The sequence below is a fragment of the Phyllostomus discolor genome, chromosome 1 (genome assembly GCF_004126475.2).
Source record: "Phyllostomus discolor isolate MPI-MPIP mPhyDis1 chromosome 1, mPhyDis1.pri.v3, whole genome shotgun sequence".
NCBI classification, from domain to species: domain Eukaryota; kingdom Metazoa; phylum Chordata; class Mammalia; order Chiroptera; family Phyllostomidae; genus Phyllostomus; species Phyllostomus discolor.
In genome coordinates, this window is record NC_040903.2 from 95602660 (window position 1) to 95621788 (window position 19129).

General features: G+C 34.3%; 1 protein-coding gene across 2 annotated transcripts in view; it reads right to left on the reverse strand.

Annotated features, from left to right (window-relative positions):
- Positions 1 to 19129, reverse strand: part of GRID2 (glutamate ionotropic receptor delta type subunit 2) — a 1446155-nt gene that overhangs the window by 378553 nt on the left and 1048473 nt on the right. For both annotated transcript variants that reach the window (XM_036026381.1, XM_028505846.2), the window contains exon 10: positions 10030 to 10227. In XM_036026381.1, coding sequence (XP_035882274.1) covers positions 10030 to 10227 — 198 coding nt within the window. The remainder of the gene's footprint in view (positions 1 to 10029; positions 10228 to 19129) is intronic.

The window sequence follows — 19129 nt, forward strand, 5'->3', positions numbered from 1 at the left end:
CCCATGATCCACATGTAGGATCATAGAGTGGGAATGGAGATGAACAAAGGAGGCACAGAAGAAGATCAAGAGCTTCAGGATGCCTTGAAAAAGAAATCCTTACAAAATCTTCTGAGTTTCCATGGAGTGAAAATTTACTTCCTTTACCCTCATGATTTATTAGAGACCATGAAGTTTTACATGTTTTCTCAAATGCTTTTCTTCTATCATTTTTAAATGGTGTCTTTCTTAGAGCTTCATCCTAAAATCAACTTAGTCATCTTCTTACTGCATGTTTTCTTTTTGGCAATCTCATTTTTTTAAGCATTTCATTTTTAAGAAAGATTACTTATAGGAACTGAAAATACAGAAATTTATTTCCTAGCAGGCTACCTATATTACTTTTCCCCAAAGAAAGTCTTCTAATACCTAATGTATGACTACCCCACTTTGAAAGCTGCTTAACTTGAAGAATGCTACCCAAAGAAGGAACTAAATAATATAACATCCAGCTAATTCGTAATTCTGTTTTTTCTTAATTTTTTGTACTTCTGTGCTAAGCTTGATACACTTACTATTTCCTATCCAGAGTTCTCTCTGGTCTTCTTACTTCTGCTTTTCCCTTTTAAACCAGTAGAAAATAATTTATCAGTCACATTAATTCACCCTTAATAATTGCACCTGTACTGAGCACAATATATCTTTCATTTATCTATTTCACATTGAAACATCTTTTGGTCATATCTGTGTTCTTATAAATTTTAAGAACATAGTAATTACAGAAAGTTATAAAACTAGTGAAGTACATAAGAAATGGAAGAGACCAGATCTTTGCTATATATTTAGTTTTGAATAGATTCTATATGTACATTTAAGCAATCATTTTTTCTCTTTGGTTATATTTTCCTCTCTAAAAATCATGTGTGTATTAAATCTCTGCCATGCAGTTTTAATGGGGAGCCTCTTTAATAAAATCAACCAACTCTGAAGCCTTAGTGTCACCCATGGAAATCACTGTGGAACAATCATATGAACTCAGAAACTTTCCACATTTCCTCTTGAACTCTTTTTTAATGTTACAGTCTGTCCACCATCATCATTGTGACAAAGACTCTGAGAAACATTTGTTTTTAGTTTTGACTTTACCTCAGGAAGACCAACAATTAATCTTGTAATTTTAGAAGTCTCATTGTCATGGATAGAGGCATTCATTGACAGCATTTACTGTTATTTAAAATACACTTAGATTCATAAAAAAGTTTATGCTAATAAAATATGTAACAACAATAACTTTACTGGAACTTTGTTATAATATTATTAAGCCATTGCAATGCTATTATTTTGCTTTATAGCAGTTATTAACCTGATAAAGTTTTAATAAAATAAATCTTTTTGGATAACTTAAATCACTTTATTGAATTTTACTGTATTGCTTGTACAATTGAATAAATAGTTTAAATTGCTGAAAACTGGAACTTTCATCTCTAGTGGTAACAGAATAGTTAGGGAGAATTTTATGTACCACAGCATCTTGGTGATCCCTCTGTAATGCTGGCTATGTTTTTCTTTTGAAAATGTTATCTTCTCTTGATTTTCACAGCACCACATCCTCTCACTTTTGTCCCAATCTCTCTGCCCACTCCAACAAACCCTTATGTAGGCTTGGTCTCCTCCCTCTGCTTAATTGCTGTTTCTCAAAGTCTCATCAGAATGGCTAAATATCTTCTAAATAAAATAAAAATCTTGTTGTAATACATAGCTTTAGAGGGGGAGAGAAGATGGCGGTGTGGTAGGAAGGAGCAGATTCCACTTCCCCCTACACATGGGAGAAAAACCTATCCAATCTACAAAGGAACAGAGCAAACAACCAACAGTATCACAGCATATATGAAAACAGGAGATCAAAAACTGTAGTGGACATTGAAAAACCAGATGGTAAAGAGAGTGCTTCAGGACAAAAAGGGCTCAGGGATCAGCATGGGGACCAGGGAGGTTGCAGCCCCAGGCCTGGCACTCCTGGGTTTGCCTCAGGGCACTAGGGAGAGAGCTGGGTCAACCGCTCCCTCCCGGGCCAAATAAGAATTGAGCAGCACCTGGGGAAGCCTGGCTGCTTGAAGGCACTGAGAGGGGAGTGAGGACTGAGTGGCAATCACACAGGGGCTGTGAGTACCCACTGATAGCCCTGGGAAGTGTGTGCGCTGCAGCCTGTGCAACAAAGGGCGGCCTGGCTGTGCACCCGCACCCCAAACCTGGAGAGAGTGTGGTTTTGTGGAAGACCCGGAGCCCACAGTCGTGACCCCAGAAAAGGCGCAGGCGCTCCGCAGGATCACCGGTTCCCACCACCGTGAACACAGGGAAGGTGAGCACACTCCGCACTCCGCAGGATCCTGGAAGCCCATGGCTGTGAGCTCTGGAGAGCATCCTTAGGAGGACCCAGATCCCACACCCAAGGGCCTGCAGAGAGACACCAGACTGGCTCTGGGGAGAACGCACCGCTAGCCCTAGGGACAGTACTCCAGAGGCTGACTGAGTGCTGGAATGGAAGAGAGAAAAGCAATACCAGTCGCTCCTCAGTCTCCTGAAGCCAGCAAGACCAGGAAAACTGGTTTGGCCTGTTTGAAACCAACAAGAGGTTTTTTTTTTGTTCGATTGTTTGATTTTGTCTTTTTTAAAGTAACTTTTTACTTTTTAATTCTTATTATTTTTATACTTCTCAATTCCTTATGCTTCTCTTTCTTTCTTTCTAGTGTTATTCCTTCTTTCTTTCCAAATTTATCTCTTCTTCCTTCCATCTTCTGCTGCTTTTCCTTCCTTCTTTTTTTTTTTTTTTTTTGAACCGGCAAGTTATTGCATATATGTATTATAATTTTTTCATTATTCTTACATTTTTTATTGTAATAGTATTTTGGTGTTCCTCTTCTTTCTGTATAGTCTTCTTTGCTTGGTTGGTTATATTGTATCATTTGACGTTTCCCCTGTTATCTCATTCATAGTGTATTGCCAATTTAGTGTCCTTGATTTGTGTTCCATTAGTACACTACTCAAGGTTCTATACTCCCTATTCTTGTTATCTAGATCTCATAGATTCTGTCATATGATTGCTGTAGTATTACTGTAAATAAAAGCTATTCCATACAATTGTGAAAACTACACAACACCCCTCCAAGATCTTAGCCCACTTCACAGTTTCCTGAACTCTATTACTGTAGTGGTTAACTCTATTCTCTCACACACGACACCTATTTACTATTCTTTACTCTCACCCTACCTCATAATCTGACCTCCCACAACCTCACTGCTTTCTAGATCCAACTCACAATCCTTTCCTCCCCAACAAGAGTCTTATCTTCTTTCCATCCTTTCTAAAAAGTGGCTAGTGGGGTGGAAGATCATGGTTAACACTATACATAGCCAAAGGATCTCCTATCTCTTCTCTACTGGCTGCTACTGTTAATATCATAGGATATTCTCTTGCAGTCCTAAACCATTTTGCCTTCCCCCTCCAACTGATCACAAAAGAGTAAAGGGAAGCTGTGAACACCAGGATACCTGATGAAGACTGCACCACTGAATCTCGCAGGTATTCTACCACAGAAGTTCACACAAGAACAGAGTAATTTCAGAAAATGAAGCTAACAAGAGGAGTCTCACAAATGATGGGAAGACAAAGAATCCCCAAATGAAGGGAAAGGAAGAAGCCTCAGAAAGAATGCTAAATGAAATAGAGGCAACTCAACTACCAGATATTGAATTCAAAGAAATGATTATCAGGAAGCTCAATGAGCTCACAATGAGGTACCAGAAACTACAGGGAAACTACAATGAATTCACCGCAAACTATATCAACATGAAAAAGGAAATAGAAACTATCATCAAGGGCCAAGAAAAAATGAAGAATACAATTTCTGAACTGAAGAACACAGTAGAAGGAATAAAAAGCAGGATCGATGAAGCAGAAGATTGGATCAGTGAGCTAGAGGACAAAGTAGAAAAAAAACGCCCAGAAAGAGCAAGAAAAGGAAAAGAGGCTCAGAAAGAATGAAGAGGGATTAAGAGAAATGCAAGACAATATGAAACATAATAATATCCATATAATAGGGACACCAGAAGGAGAAGAACAGCAAGAAACAGGAAGACTATTTGAAAAAGTAATGATGTAAAACTTCCCTAATTTGATGAGAGAAAATGTCACACAAATCCAGGAAAAACAGAGAGTCCCAATCAACAGGAACTCAAAGAGGCCCACTTCAAGACACATCATAATTAATATGGCAAAATTTCAAGACAAAAACAGAATCTTAAAGACAGCAAGGGAGAAAAAGGAAGTAACATACAAGAGAACCCCAATAAGGGTAGCAGCTGACTTCTCAATGGAAACGCTCCAAGCCAGAAGAGAATGGCAAGAAATATTCCAAGTAATGAGAACCAGAGGCCTGCAACCAAGGCTACTTTACCCAGCAAGGCTCTCAATCAAGATAGAAGGCCAAATAAGAAGCTTCCCCGACAAAAGAAGTCTAAAAGAATATACCTCCACCAAACCAGCTCTGCAAGAGATGCTAAAGGGACTGCTTTGAGGAAAGGAAGGAAAAGAGGGGTGGGAAGAGAGCGGAACACAGGTACATAAATGGCGATGAATAAGTACCTATCAATAATAATCATAAATGTAAATGGATTACATGCTCCAATCAAAAGACATAGAAGAGCTGAATGGATAAGAAAGCATGACCCACACATATACTGCCTACAAGAGACCCACCTCAGGACAAAAGACCTACACAGACTGAAAGTGAAGGGCTGAAAACAAATTTTCCAAGCAAACAGACAGGGAAAAAAAAACGGGGTAGCAATACTCATATCGGATAAAATAGACTTTTAAAAAATGGCCATAAAGAGAGACCCAGAAGGTCATTTTATAATACTCAAGGGAAGAATCCACCAAGAAGACATAAACATTGTAAATATATATTCACATATTTTGGATTTGGCTGCTCCAACATAGGAGCACCCAAATACATAAAGAAAATCTTAGAGGACTTCAAGAAAGATATTGACAGCAACACAATTATATGGGGGATTTTAACACCCCACTGTAAAAAATGGACAGATCTTCCAAACAAAATATAAACAAAGATATTGTGGCATTGAACAATGCCCTAGATGAAATGGACTTAACTGATATATACAGAGCCCTCCATGCCAAAGAAGCTAAATACACATTCTTTTCAAATGCACATGGAACATATTCAAAGATAGACCACATGATAGGACACAAAATGAGCCTCAACAAATTCAAGAAAATTGAAATCATACCAAGGATTTTCTCAGGTTGCAAAGGACTGAAACTAGAAACCAACCCTAAGGAAAAGAACCTAAAACACTCAAAATTATGGAGATTAAATAGCATGGTATTAAACAATAAATGGGTCAAGAATGAAATGAGGGAAGAAATCAAAAAATATCTGCAAACCAATCAAAATGAACTCACAACAACCCAAAACTTATGGGACACAGTGAAGGCAGTCCTGAGAGGGAAGTTCATAGCAATACAGGCCTGCCTAAAAAAGACAGAAACATTTCAAACAAACAACCTAACCCTACGTCTACAAGAACTCAAGGAACAACAACAAAGACAGCCCAGAGCAAGCAGAAGGAAAGAAATAACCAAGATCAGAGCAGAACTAAATGACATGGAGACTAAGAGCACAATTCTAACGATCAATGAATCCAGGAGCTGGTTCCTTGAAAAGATAAACAAAATTTACAAGCCTTTAAGGAGACTCATCTAGAAAAAAAGGGAGGAGACCCAAATAAACACAATGGGAAATGAAAGAGGAGAGATTACAACTGACCCCACAGAAATACAAAGGATTGTAAGAAATTACTACGAAGAACTGTATGGCAAGAAATTTGAAAACCTAGGTGAAATGGACAAAATTCTAGAAAAATATAATCTTCCAAAACTCAATGAAGAAGGAGCAGGAAGCCTGAACAGACCAGTAACAGCAGATGCAAATTGAAGCAGTAATAAAAAAAAACTCCCAACACACAAAAGCCCTGGACCAGATGGTTTCACAGGAGAATTCTACAAAGCATTTAAGGAAGAGCTAACCCCTATCCTTCACAGGCTATTCCAAAAAATAAGTTCAAAGTGGATAAAAGGTTTAAATATAAACCGTGACACCATTAAAGTCCTAGAGGAGAATGTAGGTAGGAAAATCTCAGATATTTCACACAGAAACATTTTTACTGACATGTCCCCTAGAGTGAAGGACATAAAGGAAAGAATAAACAAATAGGATCTCATCAAAATAAAAAGCTTCTGCACAGCTAAAGAAAACAGTACTAAAATAAAGAGAACCAACTGTATGGGAAAACATATTTGCCCATGATACCTCAGACAAAGGTTTAATCTCCAAAATATATAAATAACTTACATGACTCCACTCTACAAAGACAAGCAACTCAATTAAGAAATGGGCAAAGAACTTGAACAGACACTTCTCCAAGGAGGACATACAGATGATCCAGAGACATATGAAAAGATGCTCAGTATCACTAGCTATCATAGAGATGCAAATTAAAACCACAATGAGATACCACTTCACACTACTCAGAATGGCCATCATAAACAAAGCAACAAACAAGTGTTGGAGAGGTTGTGGAGAAAAGGGGACCCTAGTGCACTGTTGGTGGAACTGCAGACTGGTACAACCACTATGGAAAACAATATGGAACTTCCTCAGAAAACTAAAAATGGATCTGCCTTTTGACCCAGCAATTGCACTGCTGGGATTATATCCTAAGAACCCTGAAACACCAATCCAAAAGAACCTATGTACCCCAATGTTCATAGCAGCACAATTTACAATAGCAAAGTGCTGGAAGTAACCTAGGTGCCCATCAGTAAATGAATGGATAAAAAAACTATGGTACATTTACACAGTGGAATTCTATGTAGTAGAAAGAAAGAAGGAGCTCCTACCCTTTGCAACAGCATGGATGGAGCTGGAAAGCATTATGCTGAACAAAATAAGCCAGGTAGTGAAAGACAAATACCATATGATCTCACCTTTAACAGGGACCTAAACAACAAAACAAACAAACAAGCAAAATATAGCCAAAGACACTGAAATAGATGACAGGCTGACAGTGACCAGAGGGGAGAGGGGAAGGAATTTCAGGGAAATTTCAGAGGAGAATGGGAAGGGTTTACAGGAACAAATATAAAGGACACATGGACAAAAACTAGGGGGAGTGGAAATGGGAGGGAGGTGGGGAGGGATAGGTGGGTGGGCTGGGATGGGAGTAAAGGACAGAATACTGTACATGAACAATGATTAAAATAAAATTAGAAAAAAGATAAATAGCTTTATGGTTTTTCTGGCTAAAATGTATACATTCCTCACTTATCCTCTTTAAGCCTGACTTTTTATAATACTTTGTAAAAGGACCCACAGGAACTATAAAGTTATATCCAATAAATACATGCGTTTACATGCAAATGAAAGCAATTAAATCAATTGTTTATGAAGAACAGCATTTATTGCTTATTTGATTGTTATGTAATAAATTCTTAAAATGTTAAAACAAATAATAGTTGGTATTTGTCTTTCACTGCGTGGCTTATTTCATTTAGTATAATTCTCTCCAGAGCCATCTAGGCTCATAGTATTTCAAAGGGTAGATGTACCACAGTTATTGTTCCATCCATTTACTGATAGGCACTTGCCAACAAAACAAACAAGGAAGCAAAGTATAACCAAAGACGCTGAAATTAAGAAGAAACTGAGAGTAACCAGAAGGGGGGTGGGAAGAGATAATGGGGGGAAAGGGGAAGGATTGTCAAGGAACACATATAAAGGACATACGGACAAAGCCAAAGTGGGGTAGGATCAAGGGTGGGAAGTGGGAATGGCTGGGGTGGGTGGGAGCAGTGGGGGAAAAATGGAGACAACTGTCCTTGAACAATAATAAAAAAAATTAAAAAATCACCCCCCCTAAAAAAGTAATAGTTGGAAGTGAGCTTTCCACTAATACATTTGTACTCCTCACTTCTTCAGTAGGGGAGCATTGAGAGTTCTCACTTAAATATTCTATGAGCCTTAACTTGAGAGGAGAAAGAAAAAAGGGTAGAAAAAATATTTTTAGAAATAACTGTCAACATTTATGAATTTTGTAAAACATAACATAAGCTCACTGAACCCCTGGCAGAATTAAAGACAAAGAAAACCACATTTGGGCACATCATAATTTAACATCAAGAAAGAAGAGGGAATTGTAAAAAAGGCCACCTCCACACTAAAAGAAAAAAGGAAAAAAAAACCCTCCAAATAACAAATATACAAGTAATGGTCAACTTCTCATCAGAAATAAATTTGGCAAAAGACAATAGAATGGCATCTTTAAAGTGATGAATATTAAAAACTTTTATGTGTGATAATGGATGTTAGCCAGACTTATTTTGGTGATCATTTTTAATATATACATATAGCAAATTATTATTTTATACACCTGAAACTAATACAATGTTATATGTCAATTATATCTCAGTTTTTAAAAATTATTGTTGTATACAAATTGTTGAATACATTTATTTTGATTTTTAAAATTAAAGGTTACTCTTGATTTAAAATCATCAGCCTTGATTTTAGAAATAAGATTTTATCCACAATTTTCCCCTTAGACAATTTAAAAGTATGAACAAAAGTATATTTTGATTATATATGATTATTTTCTGAGGCTGTCAGTGCTCTTGTTAAATGTTTATCAAGACCAGCAATGTTCCTATTTGAAAACATAAAGACAAAAAAATCTGTCAACTCAGAGTTGGATATATATACTAATAACACTATTAATAAATGAAGGTATATGAAGACATTTTAAGGTGAAGAAAAGTTGAGAGTGTATGCCACTTTTAGGACTGTACTTCAAGATATTCTGAAACAAGTTCTTCAGGTTGAAGTAAATGATAACAAGTAGAAGTTCACAAATGTAGAAAGGAATGAAGGGCCCCAGAACTAGTAGATAAGTGGTCCAATACCAAAACTGTCTTTCTTGCTCTACTTACACCTTTCAAAGACAATTGATTGTTTAAATAAAAGACTATGACACTTTACTGTGGAGTTCATAAAATATATGACCACAATAGCACAAAGGATAAGGTGGGTGTAAATTGATTTATATTGCTGTAAGTTTATTACTTTTTAAAATGTGAAATGGCATAATATTACCCTAGATAGAATGTGATAAGTTAAGAATGCATATTACGTTCTCTAGACTAACCACAGACAAATAAAACTACAAGGAACCAAAGCTAAAAAGCCAAAAAAGAACATAAAATCAAATACTAAAAACATTTAGTTTACCCAAAGGAAGGGAAGAAAAGAAGGAACACAGGAAAACAATAGGACACATTTAAATCAAAGTTACAGGCTTAATCCTGTTTAACAATTAATCAGTAAATCATAATAATTAAAATGTATACAAACTATTTTAAAAAGCTTCAAAAAAAAAAGGAAACCTGACAGAAATGTAGACTAAAAACTAGAGAAATTTCAACAGCTCTTTGAGAATTGAAAGGAGGACAAAAATGTGAGTAAAAATTTATTTATCTTATTTATATATTTATATCCTAAAAGTAAAAGATTAGTTCCTAATGATCAGGATTTTATTTACTTACTGCAAATAACACTGAGTTTTTAAAAGAAAATAATGACATGAATTGTGTTTGTAAATTGCATTGTGACTTCATCATGTACCGTATACTGACAAAATGTTTAGACTACAAATCTGGCAAAGGTAAGTTAGTGCTCTAGATACTTATCTATCGTATCATATCATAGAAAATATTCTAAAATTTAGCTTTATTTTGTCATTAATAATTCTTTCCTCAAAGTTCCTAAAATAGCATTGGCTAAGACTTTGGCATTCAACACCACCATTTAATGCTTTGCCTTGCATTTATTTTATATTAAATTAGCTTCCAAGAGTTATAGTTCAATCTTTAGATATATAATAAATAAATAGATCAATTAATTAATAAATGCTTACCTTAAAGACTAGTTCTCCTACTAAGCCATTCCATGTCCCATCTTCCTGTGGGCTTCCATACTTGTGATCCGGTGCGACATAAATTTCATAGTTAAAACCCAGGTAGTTAGATAAGGCATCCAAAACATCAATGGAGAAGCCCTGGTATTTTTTCGGCTTACCCAGGACATTTTCAGACACCATTACAAAAGGTTCTTCCTACAGGGAAATAAGAGAAATCCTTGATGTCAATCTCTATTGCTCCCTAGAAGCAAAGATTAATTCTTCAAAGAGTTTTGCTTACAGTCTAAAAATTGCTTTTGCCTTTTGAGAGAATTAACTTAGAAATACAACTTGTGTGTGTAATGCAGCATATTATTAAACAGTGCCCAATTTCTTGTCAGCTCTCATTTAATTACAGACATGCACCAATTAATAACAGGCATACCTTCTAAGAAATGTGTCCTTGAGTGAACTGTCATTGTTCAAACATCATAGAGTGCACTTACAGAAACCTACATGGTATAGTCTATTACACACTGGGGCTCTACAGGATAGCCTACTGCTCCTAGACTACAAGCCTGCACAGCATGTTCCTGTACAGAACAACACAAAAGTAAATGAAGCACAAGAAAATATGATGTAATCAACACACTTGGAAAATCAAGATGTATGAGGCTGCTGCAGGTATAATGTAGTATACTGTTTGAATGCACTGTAAAATAATAAAACATATACTGCAGTGGGTACATAAACCAGTAATACAGTTTTTTTATTATCAAGTATTATGCACTGTGCATAACTGTATGTGCTACCCTTTTATACAACCGTCAACACAGTAGGCCTGTCTACACCTGCATCACCACAACCACACCAGTCATGGGTTGTATTAGGACACTTTCAACAGTCACTAGACAATAAGGATTTTTGGCTACATTATAATTTTATGGGATCACTGTTGTGTATGTGGTGCATTGTTGAGTGAAACATTATTACGCAGGGCATGACAACATTACCATCTCAAAATGAGATAAAAGTGACAACAAATCATCAGGGGCCATGATTCATTTCCCTTGCCATCCCAAGGTTAATCTAATATTTATAAATAATAAAATTATATTAAAGAAACCATAAATTTATTGTATCTATTCTTAGGCATGCATTATTGATATATTTCAGAAATATGTGAAATAATATTTTAACATATACAACCTATATACAAATTTCTGAAATGATCAAAAAATTCTGAGAACATATAATTTACCTAAAATTTATAACATCACATTCCCCAGAAGTTATTTACTCAGTAGTTTTGAAATTTGGATATAAATACATATTTCATTGCAAAAAAACAGCTTATTTACTATTGCTATGGAAAATTCACTTATTTTTTTGGTAATCGTGTAATTTATAAATTCAGTAAATTTGTTTCTGTTCCATCTTTTTTTATCTTTTTGTATTTTTTCCTCTTACAGGTAAACAAGTAAGCCCCTTTAACTTTTTAGAAAAAACTAGTGTTAAGAAAGTTCAATAGTTTGAAACATGTTGGCAGACTACCAAAAATTAGGTAATCTATTCCTTAATTTACTAAACTTGTTCAAAATCTTTCAGGAACAATAATATTTGCAGATAACCATTCATAGTGTATATAGTCCACCCAACCTTCTGGACAGGTGAAAATCTATCCTAAGTCTAAGCCAAAATACTCAGTTTTTATCTTTGGATCATTTTTCTTTAGCAACTCACAAAATAGCTTTCATTGGGTTGTAAAATAATACTTGGCTTTTCACTTTTACTCAAACACTAAGTAAATGCTTCATAAAACCACTGCATCTATTACAGGAATATTGTCCATCATAACATTTAGTCTTTCCTTAAAACTTCCCATGAAATAAATTTTTGAATTGTTCAAAGCCAAGAGAGCCTCACTTTACTTTAGTAATACCTTTTTTAAAATAACAAAAATAATGTAACTAATTATTTTAGTTTCCCTTTTCACTTTGGATACCCAGATGATCTATTCTAAGATTGATGCCCATCTACAATTATTGTGATATTTTGATGTTTTAAAAATTTTTGTTTTCTAAACTATGTTTGGTGTTTTCTCTTTTAAAAAATTTGGTCTTGTTTAACTGTTTATATCTTATCTTTGTGTAAAATAAATCAGCAAATGAATAGTTAGATAAAGTGACTGCCATTTTCCCCCCAGTAACTGTCCTCCCCTTCTTCACTAATTATAATTTTTAAGAAATGTTAGCACTACTGAGAATAAGTGTCCATAGTCTCCTTTTAAACAAGATGAAAGTACATGTGAGTAATTCTGGCCAAATCGATGTAAGAAGGTGCTTTGTGAAACTTGTGTCTTTTATACTTTTCAGCAGGAATGAGCACATGATTCATAGCTGGAGCTCTGGTAGCCATCTCAGACCGCACACAGTAGAGAAACAATACAGAAGGGTATGTCCTTGACAACTGAAATGCTATACCAGACCCTGACTAACTATCTAGGGCTCTAGGACAAAAGAAAAAACTTTCAGTCTTTTGTTGTTGTTGTTAAGCTCCTAAGACATTTTCATACTATAGTAGTCTTTGATGTTAATGAACAAAGATAGATCAATAGATAAGAGGTATTGAGAATAAATTAACATTTTTCATAATACTGATTTGTTTCATCTATTTAATTTATATCAATTCAAAAACAATTTGATGACTCCAAATATTTTATATATTTTAAAGTGCATAATAAATTTCCAGGCAATTGGAAGAATTTGGTACTGTTTATTTGGTTCTTTGGACAAAGTATAGACCTAGCCAATGACTATGTTTTGCACAAATGTTCTAAAGTAGGTCTTGAGATCATAGAATCAGAATAGATTAAAGAAATTCCAAGAGAGAGATCAGAGTCAGAGAGCATATAAACCCAATCAGAAAATTCTAGAATTACTGGGTCTTGACTGTTCACATTACAATGTAGATGCTGCCAATAGGGAACATGTACTTATTTTCTTATATACTTCTCATTCATTTCTAGGCATTGAACATCTATTCATTGACAGACCAAAGGAAAATGGTTCATGAAAGATTTTATTGAATGGAACCTCTACAAAAAAATTTGGACCATGTGTATTTTCTATTTATCCATAGCATTTAAAATCTAACAAATCTATTAAGTTTTTAAATCTCTTAAGCAATTTAATCATGAGGAAGTTTAATAACACTCTTTAAGTTGACACACAATTAAGAATATCAATTAACTGTACTGCAGAGATAAATTATCTACATGGGAAAAATGACATCCCGATGTATGCTTTATATAAAGTATTAGTGACTCTTTTTTGTTTTATTTTTAATTTCTTTAGGCAAATGGCTTATCATGCTAAATTTTGTTAAATTTTAATGCTAAATTTCCTCTAGAAGTTATCTTTAATTCCAACTTATAAGTCAATTCCTAGCCATATAGATCCCTCTCAGAGGTCTTTCCAACACCCGATAGAATCAACTGAAGGTACAGAATAGAAAAGGTTATACTGAGTTAATTTAATAAGCTTAATGATTTATTGATAAATGTACTTTTAAAATTTTGTGCCTTAAATAAACTTTTATAACATCACATAACTTTTTCTCTAGCTTAATGTCTTTAAGCTTTATTACTGATTTGGATAACTAGTCATAATTCCTACCTCAAATCAGTTGTGCTTTATGAGAACAATCAGCCAGTATAACTGAACAGGTAAACATAAAAGGAATCAAATTGAAGCTCTGGAACCTATAATAAAAAACACACTTGTTCCTTTTCTATGGCAACAATACTGAGCTTGGCTTAATCATTTTTATCCATGCACGTATTTCCAAAATTGATTCACTCATTTACTTACCCATTAACATGCATTGAGCAGCTGCTCTAAGTTACTACACTTAATATCATGAGAGACAGGGTAAAAAGCCATGAGTGCTAGTTCTTTCAAAAGAATTATAACCTAATATTTGGAAAAGTCATGTACTCAAAATGAAACAAAGATATCAAAAACAAAGCAAAACAAAAGCAATGTGCACCATAACTGGTATAAACAAAGCACCAAACAAATAAAATGGATGCTGAAAGAAAAAGAAAATCACCATTTTAGGGGTTACCAGCTTTGTATTATTTTAAGAAATCAGAAAAATTAGAAACAAAAGTTTCTACTCAAGTTCACACAATTAAGTTACAGAAGAGGAAAGCATCATAGTTACATTACTTCAATTTTATTTCCTGGGATCTCAAATTTTTCAACCTATGAATTGAAATCTAGGGTAACAAAATTTCTCTCAATTCAATTTAAGGTGATGTGAGAGATAGAGACTCCAGATGCTTGACAGAAAAATAAATAAAAACAGAGTTCTCTCTAGAAGAAAGTATCTTTATCTTAGATCATACATTATTCCTTTAAATAATTGTTTGAACAATGTTCAAAGAAAAAGTCAAACATATATAAAAGGTAATTATATTTCATATACAGAACAAGCAGAAATGATATCCAGCAGAAACAGATTTTTGAGAACTCAGACACTAAAATTTTCAGATACATATATAAACATTAAGTTTACTATATTTAAAGGGTAATTTTTTTTAACTTGCAGGAAATTGGAAACTACAGAAAGTGTCACTGCAGAATTTAAAAAGAACTAAACAGATTTAGGAATTAGAAAAGGCAGCGATGAAAGTTAAGAACTTAATGACTGAGTTTCTCAGCATATTAAAAACACCTAGAGAATGAATTACTGACCTGTTATAGGCCAGAGTTCATACCCAGGACACAAAGGAATAAACAAATAGAAAATCTCCCCTCAAAAGAGTAAAGGGATGAGAAGAAGAATAAGAGGTAGTCTGATAATTAAGGATATAAAGAGAAACATGCACACAGAAAGGTACCTCCTGTGGTAATGACAATATTCTACTTTTCATTCCTGGCAGTGATTATGTGGATGGTTACTTTATTATTCATTGATTAATGGTTTAAGCTTACCGCCCCCCCCCCACCATTGGATATTAGATTGCAATACAAACAAAAGTAAAGAAAAAGTATGTTGCATGGGACTGGATAATGGAGGACATTAAAGCCATATGAAGGTTTTCTCTTATTTGGTAGGAAACTGGAGCTTTATGAAAGGATCACAGCATAATTAGAACATAATTCTGAGAGCAGAGTATAGAATGAATTGTGCAGAATGGAGGACTAGGGGTCCTTTGCAACAGCACAGTTGCTGAGAGACTGTGGCCTGTGCCTATTTAACATATATTTTCAAAGTGTATGTAGATTGCTTTGAGTTTTCTACTATAGACAGAGAGAGGGAAAAAGAAATAATAAAATGCTGCCTTTAAAATTCAGTTTTTAGCAGTTAGTTTCAAAGTATTACTAGGACTGAGTCTAAGATGGTGATAACCTGTCTGCCTATTAAATGAAAACAAATAGCAGATTTAGATTTGCTGATTATTTGGATGACAAATTCTCTAAACACAATTCTCAGCAACTGGAATAAATGAAGCTTTCACAGAATGATTATAGTTTATCAATCTATGTGCATTAGCCTGAAGACCCATAGACCTGCTTGCAGAAAAGAGTGTTGCAGTGGTTGATAATTTTAATATTATCAAGGTTTTATTCACATCACTTGTTGGGTTATTAGATAATAACTTCATAATTCTGAATTTGTTCTCAGTCATTCTAAAAAATCTCATGATAATTGCTTAGTTGATTTACAACACTTTGCAACTTGCAGATTTTGTAGTTAATTCCCATATTTTAATAACTATGCAATATTGCTTGCTAGTGATGGAGCTTGGGAAAAAATCTGAGCTTTTGATAGGTACAGGAGACAAGCTCTACTGCCAAGGCTTTACTGAGAGCTGTTAAGAGGTTTTAATACGAAAGGCTTCATAGAATGCCAGATAGCTAAATCTAAGAATGAGTCACTGGAAATTCTTTATAATTTTGTTCACACATGCAACTCAAATATATTAAAAGAGAATGGAATATTTCTTAATAGCCAGTGTAAAAATTTTTCCCCATAAAAATTGTATCTGACTGAAGCAAACAAGAGTTGTCCTTATGCACATAGGAGCCTATATTTTGCTTAAGGAATACACATTCTACTTTACTATATGCAGGATTAATGATCACCATTCTTTGAAAAAAATTACCTTTAACAGACCATATATAAATATTAGAAATTTCTATAAGCTACCAAAGTGAAAAGTATGGAATTTATTATTAAAAAGATATCAAGACACCAGGATAGAAAAACAAACATGAGGAACATCTGGAGAAGAACAACAAATCCAGATATTGTAAAGGACATCAGGGTTGTATGGCAAGAAGAAAAGCAAGCCACAATGATATGCAATGAAAAAATTTTTTAAAAGAGCTTTGCAGAAGGATTTCAAGAAGAAACAAATGTTTAGAAATCATTGCACTAAATTTATTTTTTAATGCAATCTTTTTGAATGAGATTCAAATTGTAAATGACAGAAGTAAATAAAAAGTCATCTAACTTTCTAAAATAAATTATGTCTTACATATTATTTCTGATTTCTATTTTGTAAGCAATTGTTTAAATGAATAAAATACTTTATATTAAACATAAAGTTTTTGCTAATTCATACACAAGGTAAGTCATCTTACATATAAAATGTTTGATTATATACATTGTTTTCAAATTATGAAATGGTCACATTTTAGTATCTTAGAGGCTAAAATGGAGAATGGCAAAACACACAAAAATATGCTAAGTTTGTTATCATAACAATCTGAAAGAAACAGAGGGTGCAGTACCTGGGAATGCAAGGTTATCAAGGACAACAGGCAATCACAACAGTCCTTCCTGCATGAGTTTTCATTTATTGCTTTTTCCAGGCATGCATTTGAAAACACATTTTGGAAGGCTAAGATTTTACAGATCACATGACTACCATATGTAAACTTAGAAATACCAGATTCTCAGCTTGCTTTCTGAATGTGAGTGCTGAATAATATTTTTTATTTCTTTATTTGGTCCAAGTCCTCACTATTTTGCTAAATTAAACACCTAAGTGAAGCTTACAAGTATGAGCCACACATAAGGGTTCATTTTATTCCATAAGTATTATAGACACAGGGTACTTCATAAGGGCAGATATCTCAAGCAAAATTATTAAGAATATGTTTTAAGATAGAGCATATGACAGCTCTAAGGAATGACTGGCTATAAAAAATGTCAGACATCTACAAACTATTTAACTGAAAAACATGACATTTGACTTCTTCATGTTGATGATGTTTACAAACTCTTTGGTTGGCATAGTCATATCCCTGTTACAGTACTCTCAAGAACAGTATAAATGTCAGTATTGGCTTTATAAGACTTATTCTCTGTTAGGATATAGAAATGTTTAATGAGTATAAACCAAAGCTAATTTTATATATACAAATATATCAGAACATGTTAAAAGTCATATAAATTAAACTTAGAATATTTAGGACTAGTGGTATTTCCATTCAAAATACTCAGATTTATTCAGTATTTCAAAAGAGTGTTAATGTCAGGCACACATTAAGAATATGATAGTGAATGAAGCAAGTAATAAACAGACATCTCTATTATTCTGGACCTACATTCTAATGGGAGTGACAGATACTATACAAAAGAAGTAAGGGCAAAGGTGTCAGGCAGGAGTTTCTCTGACATGTGTAAGAGACAGAAGGGACATGTATGACAGGAACTGAGGGAGCTTGGGTCAGATAGGAAACATCTGAGAGGTAAAGGGTGTATGTCAGGTAGAGCTAAACAGGGCCTTTCCACCCCTGTGAGGACTTTACCTGTTACTTCAACTGAGGTGGACAACCTTCTGGGCTCTGAGCAGATGCGAAATATGATCAGATATATTTAATAGTTTACTACACAGTTGAGAGATACCCTTGACAACAGGTGAGGACAGAAACTAGGAGACCAATTAGAAGTCCTTCGCTATAAACCAGAAGTGAGCTGGCCAGGACTTGTTAGTAAAATGGATTTGATAATAAGTCATTGAATTCTCAGTATTTTTTAAAGGTAGAAACAAATGATGAGGGAGAATTATTTATTTTTGTTCTTTTACCACACCTTTGGGAAATACACATTAAAATGAGTTATTTTATTTATTGCTCATCAGGTTGGCAAGGATCAAAACGAGTGTTAATGTTTATCTGCAAGCATGTGAAGAAGTAGGTTTTCTTATGTACCACTTAGGGGAGTTAAAATTGGTACAACTTTTCAAGAACACAAAGTTCACAGTAGGAAAGCAAAAACCTTCAGATTTTTATACATTTATCTTCTGGTAATTTCACATCTAAGGAAGTCATCAGAAATGAGCACATGTATGTGTCTAAAAGAGCATTCAGTTGTCGCCCTCGGTGTTCCAACTCCCTGATCATCATCTCTGGCTCAAAATCGGGCCACCAGTATTTTTGTAAACAATGAATGACATTGTTTGGGATTGTTTCATTTTCCTTTGTCTTATAGAAAGATTATAAATATCACTATAAAAACATTACTTTCATTTCCATTCCACCGTATTTCAGTAAATGGGGAAAAAATGTTGAGTTTTGTTTGGCATGCTGGGTATCATATACTACCTCAACTAAGTTAATGGAAGTTTGAGGCAACTATAAAGGTAATTCAATAACTAAGTGGGAAAAATACATTGATCACATCTGTTTTGCAAAAACATATTTCCATTAAAATATTCATGTATATATGGCTAAACAGGAAAAAAACGTATAAAAGGTTTCACAAGTATGTGTGTGTATTAGTCAGTTAAGGTTGCTATAATATATTACTAGTCTTAAACAACAAACATTTATTTTTAATAGTTCCAGAGTCTAGAAAGTCCGAGATCAATGTTCTGGCAGATCCAGCATCCGATTAGAGTTTGCTTCCTTTTACTCATATGGCAGAGAGCAAAGTGATCATCTTTCTCAAGTCTTTTCTTTTTTTCTTTTTTTTTTTAATAAGTAATTCTTTTTTTTTTTTAAGTTTTTATTTATTTATTTTTAGGGCAGGAAGAGGGGGGAGAGAGAGAAAGAGAGAGAGAGAAATCCATGTGCGGTTGCTGGGGGTTATGGCCTGC